At 37.9% G+C, this 18883-nt stretch overlaps 1 protein-coding gene across 1 annotated transcript in view; it reads right to left on the reverse strand.

Moving 5' to 3' along the window:
• Positions 1-1457: 1457 nt before the first annotated feature.
• The window catches only part of LOC136569366 (microtubule-associated serine/threonine-protein kinase 4-like), an 81431-nt gene continuing 64005 nt past the window's right edge, over positions 1458-18883 (reverse strand). The window contains exons 3-4 of the mRNA XM_066569761.1: positions 2270-2391; positions 1458-1532 (exon numbers count right to left, since the gene is read on the reverse strand). Coding sequence (XP_066425858.1) covers positions 1458-1532; positions 2270-2391 — 197 coding nt within the window. The remainder of the gene's footprint in view (positions 1533-2269; positions 2392-18883) is intronic.

An 18883-nucleotide genomic window follows, 5' to 3' on the forward strand; every position in this document is an offset into this window, starting at 1 on the left:
AGGTTTTACACCTGTGAACCAGTGAGAGATTTTGTGAATTTTTAATAAATTATTGACAGAACAAGAAAAAAAATTTACGCTTTTTGTACCCTGTTTGCAATTGCACTAAGCACTAGCATGTCTCTTTGACCTGTTACTTGTCATTCTTGTCTGTATCAGCTCATAATCACTATTCAGTCAGATCCATACCAGCTGAGTATCAACCCAAGTGAGAATGACCAGTTCTGGTAAAAGAACTAATAACAGGTTCATTATTTTTCAGATGAGCAAGGCAATACATTTAAAGTAATTTCAACTCAGACTGTGACCAGCTACATGAAAATTCTTCATAAAAATCACTTTTACATAAGAGTAAACTCTCTCCTAAGCATGATTAAAAGTAAAAGCTCCAATTACAAGAATCTAACAATAGGCCTCCCAAATTCAACTCTACCAAATCATGGAATCAAGGGGAAAAGAAAAGTATGCAAGGAGGGCCCTAACTTATGGCCCCTTTTAAGCAAAGACCAAAGTCCTTCAAAAGCCTGACAGCAAAGTATTTGTCAAAGGAGGCTTGAGAAGAGCTCTGCCAATGTGACACTAACATTAACCTCCTTAGGAGGCAGGTCTGATCAGCAGTTCCAGATAAGAAATAAACACTTCTGAGAAACCTGCACCTCCACCCTGTGCACAATCTGCTCAGATCTGCTTAGATGGTTCTTGCCTGCTTTTGCATCAGCATGAAAGAAACTGCAGTCAGGCACAGATAAAAGATGTGGAGAGACAGGAAGGAAGAAGTCTGTGGCAGACAGACATGCCATAAAACTATATAGGTGATGAGTTAAAGGGCCTTAAGGAAGGAAGGCTCACTGAATTTTTCATCAGTCTACTGCTTTATGACCATTTAAAGTAAAAAAAAAAAAAAGTCATTATTGTCAAAATGGTGCTGCATCTTCCTCTTCCTCTAGTTTAAGCATCACAGCACAACAAAAACACAATATTTCTAGCAGCATGCCCCCTAATAGTTGTGCAGATAGAAACAGACCATCAAACAGCAACACAGCCCTTTTTAAATTCAGTTAATGTGGAAGAAATATTTTTTTTATTCCCAAATACAGAAAAGAAGAAAAAATGTGGGTTTAATGCAATTTAAATTCATTTCTGACCATTCATCTACCTTCTTTTTCATTTCAATTACACATAATCCAAATACTTCATTCACAAAATTCACAATTAACAAAATTCACAGGTTGACATTTAATTCCCTGGAAAATATTAGGATTCAAAGCACAGAACTTCCAATAGAATTAAGTGTTTGCAGTTAGTGTGGAGTCCAAAAAGTCTTTAGGCCATATCTGCCCTAAAGAGCCATAAACAGCACCACCACCAGGCAGAAGACAAGATTAGATTTATAAGTGAAGATTTGTTGCATTTGAAGTGAAATACTACTTCAGACAGATCATGGAGAAAACAGCCATCTACCTATCAATATCATATGAAAAAGAGTCATGATGGTATCTCTTCAACATTGGCTGACCATAGCTGCCTTCAACCTGAATATTGTGTTCAAAAAAAATCCAAAACAAATCATAAGATAAGCTTCTCCTTGAAAGTAGATATGGATCAACAAAGTTTTAATGACCAGCTAAAGGGAAGAGATGGGGGAGGCAAAGCATTAATTTTTTTTTTCTTTCTTTATATGAGCAACATATTATCACAACTCTTTGAAGAAAAGTATAGGCTAGTACACAGAGCCCTGCATTAAATTCCAACACTTCTTAAGATATTAATACACAGAAACACAAAGCATGAAACAGATGCTTGAAACCAAAAAGCTGAAAGGTCAAGTGTATGATGCATCTCTGCCCCTTTCTCTTCCCTTATACTTTTATCCAAAAGACTTCATTAAACTCTTGCTTCACACATCTGTGTCCTCATGAGGACTAAGTACTTTCAGAAGTGGAAAGAGACATTGATAGAAAAGAATGCCCTTTTTTTTAAGAAAAGAAACCATTTAAATGCAAGCAGCTATATTAATGCAACATTCAGCTCAGCTTATGCAAAACCCAGTAACCCAATTCAGAGTTACTGCTACCATAAATGTTATTCAGCCACACTCAACATATTAAGTAATGTTGTGTGTAGGCAAGCATTAAGTACTTCAAAAATGCAGTGTAAGGAGGAGAGATTGGTATGGAAATAGACTTTGGTTTGATCCCCACCCTCCCACCAAGAGACACAGAGATAAAATTTTTTTGGTACATTTCTACATTGAAAAAAAGTTACTCACCAAACTAGCAGTGAGTGAGGGTGCTGACTGTCCAAATGTTTGGTAGCGCATCCGAACAAGATTAGTGGTTTCTATAGGTTGCCACAGCTGCTGTCCAGTTGCATTGGGAAGCAAATATTTGCCTGTCAAGTTCAGAAAGAGTGAGTTAAAATACGAGATGTTGCAGTTGAGGCAATGCAATGGATGGTTTACTGTAACACTCTTTCCTCTGGGAAACATCATCCACTGCAGCCCTGACCAGAGCTGATTCCAACAGAATTCCTGCCATTCACTTGCTAGTCCTTCACATCATCCTTCCACTAGATACAGTTCTCTGTTCTCAAAATTGTATCTTTTTCCTACATAGAAACATATTTAAAGCAACAAGAGATGCAAACATCTAGAGTGCTAGTTCTGAAACTTAACCTCTGAAAGCTAGTCAAAAATGAAAACAAGAAAAATATATTAAGAAATATTCCTCTTTTTCCCCTTGAAGGAATAAGCTTCTGAGTCTGAGGGACGGAGTGAGATTTATTGGAATAAGACACTTACCACGTGGACGATTACACAATTTTGTGCGTGAGGACTATTCTGCTTCTATTCCAGATTCGTCATAAGCTACCTAATTCGTACCACTCAATTGCCAAGGATCTTCATCCAGTGTCCCAAGTAAGGGGACATGACCAAGGTGCAGGCCAGCCATTCCTTAGGAGTGCCCGTGCTCTCTGCTCAGAGGCGTCACTTGGCTGCGGGCAGGAAACCACGAGCCTAGGGCCACACAGGTCACAGGGCCACACTCCCCATCACAGAGCGACACCACTCAGAATTGTCTCCCTACAGGTACTAATGAGGCAGAACACATCTCCAGCTCATGAAGCCCAAGCTACAAACTAGCAGCAGGGAGAATATTCAAGGAACTAAGATGACACGCATGTATCAAAACTGTTAATTTCTGCTTACTTTCAGCCACTGGCAAGAAACAAGCGATATACTGGTCTTGGCAATATGTCCACCTTAAGTTCTTACTTATATCTGCAAACTATGCAAAAGTGAGACAATCACATTACTAAAGCAACTGTCTTCTCTTGGAAGACCAACAAGCTGATGCAAAGCAACAATTCAGAATCTTATTTTTAATCAATCTCAGTTTAAAAACACAGTGCAACATCTTGACTGAACAAATCAAATGAAAAACATCTCCAAACCACATGGGCTAAACATTTGTTTCCTGAAATCATTAAACCCCACCTCATTAATCTTGTCATCTATGCGCCTGACCACTGACATAGGATGTGTACCCTGGTAAATCGGCACAGGTTTGCCAAGAAATCAAAAGCCTCAGCTTCATCGTTTTATTTTAACAGTAGATCCACAGAGAGTTGTTGAGATCTCTGGGACTCTTTTTGGAAGCTAGAAGTTCCCAAGCAGCAGCACAGGATAGCCTTTTAACACTTTCCAATCAGTCTTCCAAATGTGCTATTGCTCTTTGTTACACTGGTAAAGCGGAACCCATAAACATTTTTGCACCCAATTTGCTAACAGCCTGCCTGAGTCTAGAAGAAAAATATACAACGAAGCTGCAGTTTCTTGCCCATTTATCTAACGTAACATTTCCCAGAACTGGAAAACCTGAATTAACCTTCCATCTGCTCTCTCTGCTTCTTTATAAAAAATTTTGGTTACCTTTTTGCATAGGCTCCTATCATGCTCAAGTAAAATGGTGCCATAAAGAGCTTAAGACATTGATTGCAATATACACATCTTTGATATTCCATTTATGTCAATCCTCAAATATACCAGTGACATATGCAGTCAGAGAGAGCTTTATATCTATCACCTCAAAAGGTTAATTCCTTCTCATCTGGACAGAAAAAAGAGAATTAGGAAGTGACTGCAAAAAAACTAAGTTATACAAACCTTCCATTTAAATAGGTATGTTTTACTTCTTTAATGCTTTCTACATAAAAAGAGGTCTATGCCTTTTCTTTCCTTCCTTTTTTACTCTACTTATCAGACACTGGTAAGATGAAGTTCTCAGAGAGGGGTGAAAGTGTGCGATCTATAGGTTTCCAGACTTCCAGCAACATCCAGACAGCTCCAAACAAGCCATCATCAAAATGCTTCAGCAATACCTACTTTGTCAAGTAGACATACAATATGCATAACTCCTTCAGAAACTCTATATTAATCCCCTCTAGAAGCCATAAGGAAAATTATCTTAAATAATTTTCAACTTCATCACTGTAGCGTAATATTAGGGCATTTTATCCTCACAGAAATCAGTATTTGAAAAGCAGTAGGTCTTTGCCTGATCCTTTCAAGAAAAGGTTCATTCTATTAAAGTTTCTTCTAAAACTGGGGAACATCATCAGTCTTTGGTCAACAAGTGACTTTCTCATAGGGTGCTGTGGTTTAGGAATAGTATTCCCAAGCTTAGTTTTCCCAGTAAAAAAAGGAAACTGTAAGCTGCTCCCATCCCCTCTAGTGGGACACACAAAAGGCAGAGATCAAGGATTGAGGTAAGGACTTTTAATGGAAACAGCAATGAGACAAGAAAATGAACAGCAACAGCAACAACACTGAAGACAAAAATGTAAACAAAGAGAGGGTTATTTACATGCAAAAATGCTCAGCGAGTCCAGGACAAGAGAAACCAATGGCAGACAGACCCTCTGCCCACCACACTTTCTCCAGGATCAGAAAGAAACCCTGTTCTTCTTGCTAGCAAGAGAAAGAGACCCTTTCCCTTACCTCCCCAGCAATGAGATAGGAGGTAATGAGAAACATTTGGGTCTCGGCCTTGCCCACTCAGCACATGGCAGCCCAGAACTCTTGGGCTCAGCAATCCAGCAAGCTCAGCTGCCCTGGCAGCCAGGACTACAGCACATACCACCACACTCCGTACCGCAAAGAAAATTAACTCTGTCCTGGCCAGAACTAGGACACAGGGGGAACTAGGACACTAGGCCCTTCCCAGACTGCAGTAATTTTCATTTCATATGAATCCCACTTGAGCTTCCCAAGAAAGAAGATGGCAGGCAATCATTTGCATTTAGTACACAAATTAACATTGGCTTAAGTCAAAACAAGCCAAAAAGGTTTAAATAACAATACAATTTAGTCTAGAAGGAGAAAGATATATGAGAAATAAGTGTTATTATTAATGCTTGTACTTAGTTTTTGTGTAAATGTGCACCAGATCCAAAATATGGAGAGCTAATATTGTCTGTATCTTATCAGGGCAGGGCATTCTAAAAGCCACCTTTACTATTTTTCCTTTACAGTGATCTGTATTTTACCCTGTTTTTATCTTGCTCAGACATCTGAAAGAAAGTCTAAGATATCTTGATACAGAGGCTAGAGGAGATGCAATCCTACACAACCACAGAATCTTGTACTAAGCCTTCCTTGAACTGTAATATTTTGCCTGACTCACAAGAAAGCAGAGTGGATTTACTCAGCGCTCTACAGTCAGTATCTCCACTGCAAGAATTCACTTAATAGTTCATTATTTTCCTGCATGATTAGCATCAAGAAATATTTAAAATAATGTTGGGGGTGTGTCTGTTGAAAATATAAATTAGGCAGTAAACACTGTCAAAATTACCAGTGAAATCGTGAGCATGTATGATGCTGGAATTATCCCTCCCCCTCAAGGAGCCTTGAAGGTACCACAGTTTTCACAAAATACTGGAATTAAGGAAAGCAGACTGTCTAGAACTCCCAATTCTTCTTTTCATAGTACACAGGCCTTTAAACACAGAAATGGCATACAAGAAATATGCTTTCTAAAGGGTCAAAATTAGCCAGGCCTTAGACAAAAAGATGGTAACAGATAAATTTCTTATCTGAGAACAGAGCTAACCTACTGCATTTAACCATTACATGATAAAACAGTCCCTGCCCAAAGTGAGTTAATCTTCAACTCTCCTTCAACTCCTCCAACAATAATAAAAAAAAAGTTTAAAATCCTCTCATACTGTCCACTCCCCCTTTCCCCTGACTTTATAGCACTCCTACACTTTTTTTGCTGTAGTTTCATTCATAATTGTATGCATTTTACTGCTTTTACATTTTCTTTGACAACCCTTGATTTTATACATATCCACACTTCCCCTTATTAAGTGATTTCAATGCCAGTATTACACAAAAATTTGACCTGAAATACATTATTATTTTCACACTGCATTCATGTCTGCCTTCAAGCCTAATTCTCCAAGCAGCTGTTTTCCTTTTTAAGTGAACTGATTCATGAGGAATTCATGAGGGACTGAGAGGAAGGCTTCAACTCCACCGCAACCCTTCCATCTTAATTCAGTATTCTGGCCCATATACAGCATAGAACACTGCCAGCATCCAGACCACTGATACACTGGCAGTAATTTCATACTACTTTCATAAGCTATTGATATTGAGTCATCCACTGATAGAGGTCCCCTATTTCTGTCCTCTTCATTTCCAAAATGGTCATTGTTGACTTCCTCCACTTCCTCTGCAGAAGTTTTGCTGGTATCTTTGTCTCCCTTTCAGGACTATCAGGACAGCCCTAAAGTAGCTACACAGGAACTAACATCATCACTTCCCATATCTGAATGCAATCCTTGTTAGTCCAGCACATTCATCAAAAGACATTTTGATGAAGGGTGATTTAAGTTGACTATGTAATGGCAATAATTTTGCATTATTTAATAGTATTACATCATCGTTGGTGAACATAGGTAAGACATCACTGCAGTTCAGTGGCATCCCCCCCTTGAACATGCCTCTTGTATATCTAGATTCATTTGTAATGAGTATTTGTTGAAGGTCCAAATAGAATCATCATTAATTCTTACTTCTATTAGGTTCAGCAAGCACCTATTCATTATATGACATATTGTATAAGGAAAAAACTACTTGTATAAGCACAAAGAGACTAAAACCACATACACTTTCACAAAAATCAGTCACAAAAGGCAGGCTTCGCTTTATTCTAAACAAAAAAATTTTTCCTACAGCTGAAGTTCTACTTTCCTTCCTCTGTCCCTCTCAAATGCATATCATAAAACAGCTGAGAATTACTAAATGAGCTCAAATCTAATACCTACAAATCTTCCATTTTCAGTTAGAATTTAAAAATAACTTCGTCTCTGATAATTAGGCAATTGCATAATATTAAGAAAATGTTTTGGCATCCAAGTAAGATTTTACTTTTACGCAAGTACTTAGGATAGTTTAGATTGCACTGCTAGAAAGTCTGATTTGTAACTAGTCAAAACGCAAAAATAAATACAGAGGAAGCATCTTGAAAGTTTTTACTACAAATATTTTTTGTTAAAATAGTAGAAGCAGTTTCCTATTACGCTACTGCCAACATAAGACAGGTATGCACTTTGCTAAAATGGAAGAATCTGAATTAGGGCTGACAGGAGCTACAAACACAATTAGTCCAAAGCAAAGCTGTGCATATGATTACAGTGTACCACAGACCTACCAGAAGCTAGCATCAATGTGTTTGTGTTAGCTGCTGTGAAATAGCAGTCTTCAAAATAGCCTCTTGCCATCTGGACATCTTTAAGGCAAGGGCCAAGAAATACTTACTTCAATTAATTGTCTTGTTAAATCCACTATAGGTATTTATTATGTTAGTGCAGAATATAAAAAAAAAATACAGAAAGCTAGTTACTTCTCCCTCACTGGTTTACTTTAAAATATAACTGATCTTATCTAAAGAACCTATGCTCTCGACAAGTTAGACTTGCCAAGCACAGTTTCAAGTGGGTTGCTCACTCCACACCTCTTTTTGGGGAGCCTTAGGAGCATGAGCTACCTCAGAGCAGCAGCAACAAGCCACAGTAGAAGAGAAAACTGGATTCTACAGAGTGCTCTTGATCATAGAAATGTTCTGAAAAGAAAAAAAGATGGGTACTGCTCCCTCTTCTTACCCCTGGCATATTTTCAAACACAAAAAAACCCCAGAAGAGCTGGGTTCATTGACAGGTCTTGATGTGAACAGAAAACTGAAGCCACCACCCGCCACCAGGTCACCAGAGAAACAATAGGAGTCCCTACATAGCCAAAGCAGCCACTGTTACCAGATGATAAATTCCCTACACCTGGTGAGCTAACAAAATGCTTCTTCTCCAAAAACTACTGGCCTATGGAACTGCAGAATGTCTATTGTGTAAGAAGGAGAATTTCAAGTTCACCAGCGCCTGTGCCCTGCGAACTCTGACAGGTGGACTGGAACATCGGGATCTACGACCACCAGGGACCACCAGAGAGACCATCAGGACAGAAGAACAGGAGTATAAAGGGGAAGGAAAACACGTTAATGATTTCAGGGAAATTATTATCATATTCTGGGACAATCAATCAATATGTATGTAAAATACAGTATATAAATAGGAACTTCCCTGTACTCAGACTGCATGGCTTGGGGAAAAGCTACTCCCCTGTGCATCTGGACAAATAAAGAATGTTTGCTTCTTAATGCTACATTGGTGTTAATAACTTCTGTATTTTATTTATCAAATTTTTGATAACACCCCTGCCACTCACAAATTGCCTGTACAGCAGGAAGTGAAGAGCAAAGCTGGCAGCAATGTACCACCACTTTTACCGCCACAAATAAGTGAAGCCTCACTCCAGGTTCAGACACCTACCAGGTGAAAGGCAGAGCCTCCCACCTTCAAGGTTCAAGTTAGGACACTTAGCTTTACTGCCTCAAATTGAACTCCTGCAGATATCCCAGCTGTAGAAAATGATGGGGACACTGCAAATTTTAGGGGGGGCAGGGAGGAGAGGTGGAATTAAAGCCATCATTCCCATTAGCTGTTAACCAGAAAAGAGTGGATGGATTTGAAGTCATCACTAGGAAACTTTACAGTATTTTGCCTTATTCTATTGTAGCTACATCAGCAAATTTTACTTAAATTTCAAATCTCCAACAAGCAAAAAAACCAAGAAATTATCATTTTAATAATGTCTCATTTACTGCCCAGAACTTAAAGGAGTATGTTTTGCATATTACTCAACTACACATGGTTGAAGTTAATGAACAATGCCACTTTCCCAGTCTAATGGAAGAGGTGAAATTTTCATTTCAGCCAATTTGTCTCCTAAACATAACATTATTCAGGTAAGCCCATAATTACAACTGACTCAATTACAAATTCTTTTGTTACTGTAGAAGAAGCCTTTGCAAAAAATCCTATTACGCTCACTATAGTTCTTTTACTTTTTGATGTACTATAAATCTCCTAAAATACTCTGTATTTGTTTCACTTTCTAAAATTAGATGAAGCAGTGGCACCCTCAGGCACGTGGTAGGATTCTTTGGGTTGTCCAGAGCAGAGCCAGGAGCTGGACTCATTGATCCCTGTGGGTCTGTTCCAACTCAGGATATTGTATAGTTCTACGATTCTGGCTGACAATGCAGGAAAAATAAACATGGCCTACCAAAGGCAAAAATTTGGGGTGAGATTATGAACTGTAAAAAAACCCACAAAAAAACTGCAGCAGATCTACCTTAAAATTTCACCAATATTGGCAGAATTGGAACTGGAAAAGGACATATCAAGTTTTGGACCACAAACTAGTAGGATGAAGGTTTAGATCTGTTTAGATCTAAAAAATGTATATATATATATATATATATATAAAAATATATATATAAAAAATGAAGCCTCCATTAAGTACAAAGGCATGCAGAATCCATGCTTGGAACAAAATTCTCTCACTGAAAATCATTTAAAAGACAGTACAAAATTTTGCTGATCAGGAAATTACTCAGAGTTCCCTTGCTAACAGATACTCACTGAAGTTATATTGACTATTTGCAAATTATTATGGAAGAACTGTGACAGCAATATAATATTTAAAATGCATTTGAGATCAGTAGCAAATCTCCTTAACTTCTAATTAGATTTGGAGGATAAGGATAGGTTTGGGGTTTTCAGTTTGGTTTGTTTGGTTGGGTTTTTTAAGTTTTCCATACCAAACACACCTAACTCAATAGCACTGTTAGCCAACCAATGACAACACTAACTACATGACAAAACACCCTACAGATTGAAGTTGTCATTCATGACACTACTTCCTTACCTCACAGCTCTACTGAAATACAACTTAGCAAAATAATTAGTTGGTAATATTTATCAGTGAGCTCAGAGATAGAACACTCTACTGCTTCCTTTTCTTTATCTTAAAAACAAATAGGTTCTCTTCCCATAATTCTAACATGCAGTTCCAAAACTTATAAACTGCCAGTCCATTCTATAACACAAATATAATCTACAGGTATTACTGCATCCCTTTCATCCTATGTTACAGCTTACACCTGCTCTAGAAAAATTTCAAGGTCCAGTTCTGTAACTTTGATAACAATAAGAAAAACACACAGTTAAGATTCACACTGCTCACACGATACTACAAAAAGCACACTAAACTACATTCAAGTGATAATGTGACAGAGTTCCTTTCAACATATAGCATATTTTGCAAAACAAGAATCCTGCACACCAAGAGGTCAGAGATAACTGATACTGGCAGACCTACAACAAAACCGTGCCTAGAACACAAAGGATCTCAAAAATTCACTATTGCTCAATTCAAACATTATGTGAACAACTGCTTCAATCAGTGGCCAGTACCCTTGGCTCACGACTCTCCACCAGTTCAACATCTGGGGTTTTGCTGACAGAATTTATGGTACGAAATAAGTATCTCCCATTGCACTATGAAGAACATACCCAGCAACCCAAAACTGACATTAAAACAAGCATGAAATGATGTGTTAACATGCTATTTTCTCTGCAGTACCCACTGCGACCCCTTCTTTTGTCTCATGTATATGTTGTTATGCCCCATAATTAAATCCCTACACTCTTAGAGTAATTTCTCAAAAGGTAGAGTTCCCCAATAGAAAATCCTGCTCCTATTTTCACTGGAAAACATCTATAAATTTTTCCACTCAAGTGTCAACCTTCATTCTAAGGATTAAGTAGAGGAAGTGTTTTTTCCCTCTTCTCAAATATTTCTCTATCTGTGCATTCAATTTCTGCTAAAGCAACCAACTTGGATAAAGCAAGTATGTGGTAAAATCATTTGCTTTACAACATCCACTAGAGAGAGACCACAGGGAAAAAAACAGGAAGACAAGCCTCTAGGAGTAGAGATCATGTGTTCTTGATGTGCAATTATAGTTTATTTATAAATATGCTGCAGTCAGTTTTGCACCAATGAGCTCAGGTACTAGCAACAACAGGACTGCAGTCTCACAAACCTCAAATTTAGTTAATCAGATGATTAAATACAAGCATATAGCTAAGTCCAGGCATGTGGACTGGACTTCCATCCATGCTTTTACAGTTTCAGTGCTAAGCATACTTGAAACAGCTAATTCAACAGCTCTTAGGGTACTTCTTAAGGAGCTACAACTCAAACTTCAGAAATTTAACATGAATATTAATTTTCTCCACTTTTTGTTTTTCCACTATGACAAATGACTCTTAACAATTTTCAAGCTGCTTTTATAAGTGTCACAAAGAGGGTTAAATTCTCTTTCTCCCTCCTTCAAAACTGGCAGCTTGCAAACATATCTGCTAATTAGGCACTCTACTGCTACAGTTTGCTTTGATCTCAACAACAATCAACTTCTCATGTTCCGATGATACAAGCACGATTAAGCAGCAATCAAGGAGTTAAAGGCAAAATAATGAGACAGGAATACAATATCTTCTGTTCTCATCTCATTCTATTACATGGTGCAGACTCCAGACACGTCAAAGAATATGGAAATTATCTTGCTAGGCACACACGGAAGTAAAAATCAACTCTAGTATGCAGGCTGATTGAAGCCTTAAATGATGAAGGTAAGTGACAATGACAAACATAACCTAATGTCATCTCAAACACCAGCACACCAAGAACCATCTAAAAATGCCTATTTTACAGCAGAATATATTTACTTCATCTGCAGAAGACAGCTTTGTACTGAATGCATTAAAAAAAAACAAACAAAAACCCCCCACATTGCATTTCCTCAGCCATGTAATTATAGAATAGATTGCCTCTATCTACTAATTCTGGAGTAAGTTTAACACGTGGCATAGTGCTTTAAGGAAACCTTTGAGGAAGGCCATGGAAAAGACTGCCAGATATGCCCTGGGTAGGCAGTGAATGAATGAAGCATGTTGTACTTGTGTCAGGCACGCATGGCTGCTGAACCTTCCCACCTCTGCAGCCCAGAGCCCAGTCTGGGTGTTAGCACCCGTGTTGGGCTGCTGCTCCCCGTCTGCTGCTGATGGGGAGAGCCCTCAGGCAGCTGCAGCTGGAAAGGCTTTCTAAACAGGGTACATCCAGTCCTGACACATCACAATGAAAGCCCTTTTGAAATACTTCTGTTCTGATATGAGAAGGGAAGAAAATGCAGGAAGTAAAATTTCCTATTAAAGGCACATCTGATAGAGCTTTGGCACTGGCAGTCATTCTTACCCCCACATCCTACAGCACCCCAGCTTCTGGGGCTGGGGACAGCCCAACAGAGGCCACCAAGCTGCATTCCCAGAGACAGCTTTGAAATCATAAGGTTCTTTATGGAGTGCTGTAATCATGTATTTATTCATATATTCCTGGTGTAAATATGTGTAATTTCTTCCATAACAGAAAGAAATTTTGATTATGTACACAGTAAATACAGAACACTTCCTTGTATCTACACCAAAACGCCATCATTAATAGAAATAACCCTTTTTTTAAATGTTGCCATTAAACTAATCATATTATCACTATGACAAGCAGTTGCATGTTATGGGAAGGTCTCATTTCCAAAGAGGTTTCAAGGTACAAGTCACGTGATTGTACAAGTTCAGTTTTCCCCATTCACCAACTTGTACCAAATAGTTGACACTATTGGTACACGGTGTCAACTAGTCTAGTTGACACTAGAGACTTCATGAGCTAATCTCCATTTTCAACAATATTAATGATAATTTATACAGCCCAATGTGTGTGAAAATTCTGCTACTGCCAATTGCTCCTCTGTATGAACGGGGAAAACCTCCTCTTCCAAGTCCTGCCAGCACATGCCAACCTATGGATAAGAGAACAGCTTGATTTTCATGGTCCATAATGCTGTTGATCTTTCTGCTAATTAGTGTTAGCAGAGTGATGAATCTCTGAAGCAAAAAACAGACTGAGAGTTCCCAAGTTCATTTCAAATCAACCATAGATTAATTATACAGGAATAACAACAATTGCTGAGCACATTTGGATGACTGATGACTCAGAGGTGGAAAGTTGATCAAAGCAAGAACATTAAAGAAAAAATACATAAATCACATGGGTTTTTTTTTGTTTTAGTTCTTCATAATCTGTAGACAATACATGATCAGAAGAACACGAAGTAATTTTCCTAATGTAGAGTGCTTTAGGATCCTCGGATTAAAGATTCTATAAAATTAAATTAGTACGTATTATGTTACCTGTGCTTGGGTAAGATCAATATACACCTAGTAGATAACAGCCCTACCACAGTTAAGACACAATTAGCCCATCAGGATGTCTTTTTCAAGTTCTTGATGAGATAACAGTAAGTGAGATAAAAACTTCAAACTACAGGTAGCTAAAATGTATTTTTTCTTTATATATAACAGTAGAGCTTATCAGTATGGTATAAAACAACTGAGTTAGCTTCAGTACTCTCCAAAATATGATCTCTTCCCAGAAATATGTTCTTGCATCTTTCAGAAGTAGAAAGGGAGATAGCAATCTCCAAATGCTGCACAGTACCTGAGAACCCAGGACTGCACTGCCCATCTCGGGGCAAAGTGAGGAGCAGCAGCAGGGCATGAAAGTCAGGGCAGTTTGTTTTGCTAGTCCAAGTGATTTGCTAGGTTAACCCTCTCCACGGTAAAAGCTCATTTAATTTCCCATCCTTTCACATCACCTTCTGCTCTGGATTCTTTTTAAGCATCTCTGAACACAGCAAACTAAAATCTGTGGACAATGTAACTGAAAAACCCTCTGACTATAGACAGCCCTTTGAAGTTTGTGGAGATCAAGACAACCAGCCACCACAGAAAAGCAGCTTTTTAATTAAACATTTTTTCTCCTGATTCAAAACAAGTTTTAAAGTCCCAGTCTGTGTACCATTAGAAATCTTTAAGAAGGCAACCTAAGGCTACAGCAAGAGGCATTTAAATACACGTGTATTAAACAAATGTCTATTGTCCCCAGAATAACAGAGCTGATGCCACCTACCATACTTTCCTCTCAATCACATCCTTTCCCCATCTAGCACACGGCCAATGACCCTGCACCCAGAGGGCACCAGTATCCCTCTGAGACAATCCTCTTTTCCCTCTATCTGACCTAGGGCTGTGAAACAAGCAGCTGCAGCTCAGCTTTGTGACAGGGCTTATCCTGCAGTTCAACAACCTGTGCAAGGATTGTGTTTAACACTTTCTGTGGCACAAGCAAAACTTAAAAACATCCAGTTTACTTCCCAGACAAAGAGTGTGGCAAGCACTGTTATGGGCATGTGTTCATGCAGTGAACGGGGAATCTGGAGTAGGAGAGAAATTAGGACACAGCAGAAGAGAAAAAGGCAAATATTGATTATAGTGTAAAGTGACCATGTTATCCAAAACTTTATAACCCGTTGGAAATATGACCTTTCAAATTAAAAGATGAATTGGTCATAAATTGCATTCAAGTTATTTTACTCTGAGTTTGTTTTATCTCATGAATTCTTATGTTTAATAACCACAGTTATGAAATGCTATTTTTCATCTTGTCTTTCTATTAAACAAAACCGTTAGCACTTCACAACAGGAACTACTAAGGGAGATTTGCTAGACTAATAGCAGGCAACATACTATTTTGATTCCAAGCTTACTCTCTGTTTTTCCAGAAGTGTTCCTCCTTGGCAATGAAGATTAAGGAAAGCAATACTGTTGCAACAATTATATTGAAGAGGTTTTTCCAAAATATAGTAGTATGGTGTCTGCAGGAATCACTGTATATTTCTTTTATTGAACAAACATTAATTAGTGGCTGCGTAGCAATTTTCTACAGTATGCAATAATAGATTTATTCTCAAAAGCACTGATTTAATTTTTCTTTTACTTTGAAAAGTATGCTTTGCTTGTCACTGAAAACATGTGGTTGCTGGATTACTTAAAACTGTGCAACTCAGGGAAACAATTTCGGCTCTAGTTTCCCTGAAGCTGTGTCAACAATAATTTCAGTTTCTATTCTACCTCTGCAGCTTTCCAGTCCTCTTCTCCCTGATCGTCATGATCAGCACATTATGATGTACTGATGACCCAGTACATCATTCTCAATTTTTCTTGTATTCAAAGAGTTTTGTTTTCTTGTATATAAAGAGTTTTGTAATTTACTTCAGCCAGTTCAGTATAGTAGCTTCCCAGTAACTGTAATCTTTCGGGTTTTGCAAGTCTCATTCAATATACTGCAACAATATAGATTTTATTTCTTCTCGTATGTCGCTCATAACATTATTCCCTCCTGCAAAGCTCAATAAACTCATTTATTTGGGATCTATTCCCAGAGGTAAAATCCCTATATATTTACCTCTATTAGTATTCAGCCCTACAGGAATTGAACTATTTTGTTTTATATGAACTAATAAATTTTGTTTTGTTTGTTTTCATTGTTAATACTGCTTTTGCTCTATGACTCAATAATACTGTTTTTAACAGCCATAAGAAAGGGAGAGTAAAATACAAAGTGCAATTCACCTTTCTAACACCTGCAATGAGCAACACGCATCAGTGTAAGAATATTCTGCAAATTTGCAAGCCCGGAGTCTTGTCTCTTGCTTCACTTACTCCCACCTACTGTATTTTAGGAGTTGCAAATCTTGTAACAACAGAAGCAGAGACAGAACTGAAAATAATTTCAAAGATATTTTTCCAAATTATTTTCCAATGAACTGATACCCACTGTTAAGCTAGCACTTAAATTCGTATTAAAAGTAACAAAAGAGAAGAAAGAATAAAGGAATACAGGAACCAGTAATAGTGATGTTAAATATCAAGCACTTTCTCAAATTACAGGCCTCCAAATATTTTTCCCCCTTTATCAACCAGGAATATTTTTTCAAAAACATTAAGACTTAAATAGAAATTTGGAAGGGAATGTGTGAGCATAGAAGTTATCCCTTACCGAGCACATGTCAGCTCACCATTTTAAAAGAAGGATTTATTGTGCACCACTTTTTTTTTTTAATGATACTATGACTCTTGTAGTTTCAAACCACAGTGGCAAACCACTCTTAAGCATTAAAGAAATCTTTAAAAAACCCCAAAACTTCAATATGTTTAAAAAGGGATGTAAATACATGACAAAAGCAACACTGTACTAACTTCAGATTACTGAACATTTGAAACAACTCTAGGAATTAGTTCTCTATCTGCAGTTGTTTCTTTAAAACAGTTTTTAAAAAATCCCTAAAGAATATAAAGAACTTTCTGTCATCAGAATGAGTTTGATTAATTTAATCAGTATCATGAAAGCTGTTAAGATATTAAAATTATTTTAAGATACCAAAGCCCTAGGGTATTCAGGTTCATTTAAAGTGCATTGGTAATAAAGCAGTTTAACATCATTGCACACTATATTCCTAAATCCTGACATGAAACCCTGCACAACAGATTGCATGCAGACAAAAAGCATATCCATTTCCCTTTATAAAGGCCTCAAGCAATAATTCAAGCACAGAGATAAAGATTAGAGACTATGGCAGCCAAGCACAATTGCTATGTTTGTTTTTTATTAGGCTGTCTTCTTCCTCTTTATCTGCGCAGCTTATATGGCAAAGATCAGTTTTTAAAGACCACCATTCCACTTTAAAGTTAGACAAAAGCAAAATTAAAGAACCACACCAGCTCCTGCTAAAAAAAATAACTGTGCTGGCAGTTTCTAGTCTCACTAAAACAGTAGTTTGGTTTACACTCCAAGCTTTCAAAGCTGTAACACTCCAGAGCTGCCAGAGAGTTTACTGAAATGGCTACCAAAATTGACACTTGTCTGCTGCAGGTCACTTACTTTTCATGGAAGCCCATATGGATCACAAATACTTTTACACTGTTTCTGAAAGCTTCATAACAACTCGTGATAAAAATGAAGTTGCAAGGGAAATGACAGATCTTACACTAGTGACACTAAAAATCAGAGCAACAATTATCTGATGATATGATACAAGAAATTCCTGTCGTAGCATATGTTTTTTCTTCACATAAAGTGTGAGACAGCTTAAATTTTTTAATTCTTTAGGCTCCTTAAGACAAAATCATTTGTCATTTACCAGAAGCCATGTAGGTGATTTCAAGGTGGTGAATGCAAAAAGAGGTATTGCTACTACTTCTTGGAGCTTCTTCCAGGGAAAGGGGTAGGAGAGAAGTGAGAAAAGCAAGTACTCCAGTAGTACTTTTCTGTCACCATCATTTTCTGAAAAAATCCCCTTGCCCAGGATTTCTCTCCTGGGAAGCTGAGAAGCCTCAGAGAAAAAGGAAAACAATAATTATCTGATTTGTTTCTCCTGTGTTTTGCTGCTTTGGAATGTGTTTGGAGATTGTTTATCCAACAGGTGGTTGCTTCATTGGTTCCAGATGAATTGTTTTGACTTAATGACCAATCACAGTTAATCTGTGTCAGGACTCTGGAAGGAGTCACAAGTTTTCAGTGGTATCTTTCTAGCCTTCTGTCTCTATCCTTTCTGTATTCTTTAGTATAGTTTAGTATAGTACTCTTAATATAATACAGTATCTTAAAATAATAAATTAGCCTTCTAAGAACATGGAGTCAGATTCATCATTCCTCCCTTCATCTGGGAACCCCACAAATACAAGACTTTTCAGACACGTACTGCAGAAGAGTCAGCTCTATCCACTGTGGAACCATCTTTCATCCCCAAGTGATAACAACTCTGAACAATTCACAGAATTTAGATACAGAAGTGGTGTTTACTATCTCAAGTAACACCATATCAACTTCTTCAAACCCAAATTTGAAGTACTTGATTCTAATATCAATCAACATCACTTGGACAGATAAAACAACTTCCTCATGAGGGGAAGAGAAGAGGCAGGCACTGATCTCTCATCTCTGGTGAGCAGCGACAGGACCTGAGGGAATGGCCTGAAGCCAAAACAGGGGAGGTTTAGATTGGGTATCAGGAAAAAGTTTTTCACCCAGGAGAGGTCAGGCACTGGAACAGGGTCCTCAGGGAAGTAATCACAGCACCAATCTTGATGCAGTTCAAGATGTGTTTGGACGATGGACTCAGGCACATGGTGTGACTCCTGGCGATGGTGCTGTGCAGGGCCACGAGTTGGACTTTATGATCCTTGTGGGTCTCTTCCAACTCAGCATGTTCTGTTATTCTGTGAAATTTCTATCTTCCAGTAAATTTACTGAAAACTATTGTCCCTCTCACCAAGTACAACAAATTCCTCTAACTATTACCCATTATGCACTTTAGAAACATATTTGATTCAAATTCCATGAATTTAATTTTTTTTTTAAATACACGAAGTCCCTATTTTTTTCTATTTAATTTGCTCCATAATCAAAACAAATCACTCTTCAGTGACCATCACTGCCACAGAGGTACCAGTCACAGTCACA

This window comes from Molothrus aeneus, chromosome Z (assembly GCF_037042795.1).
Source record: "Molothrus aeneus isolate 106 chromosome Z, BPBGC_Maene_1.0, whole genome shotgun sequence".
NCBI lineage: Eukaryota > Metazoa > Chordata > Aves > Passeriformes > Icteridae > Molothrus > Molothrus aeneus.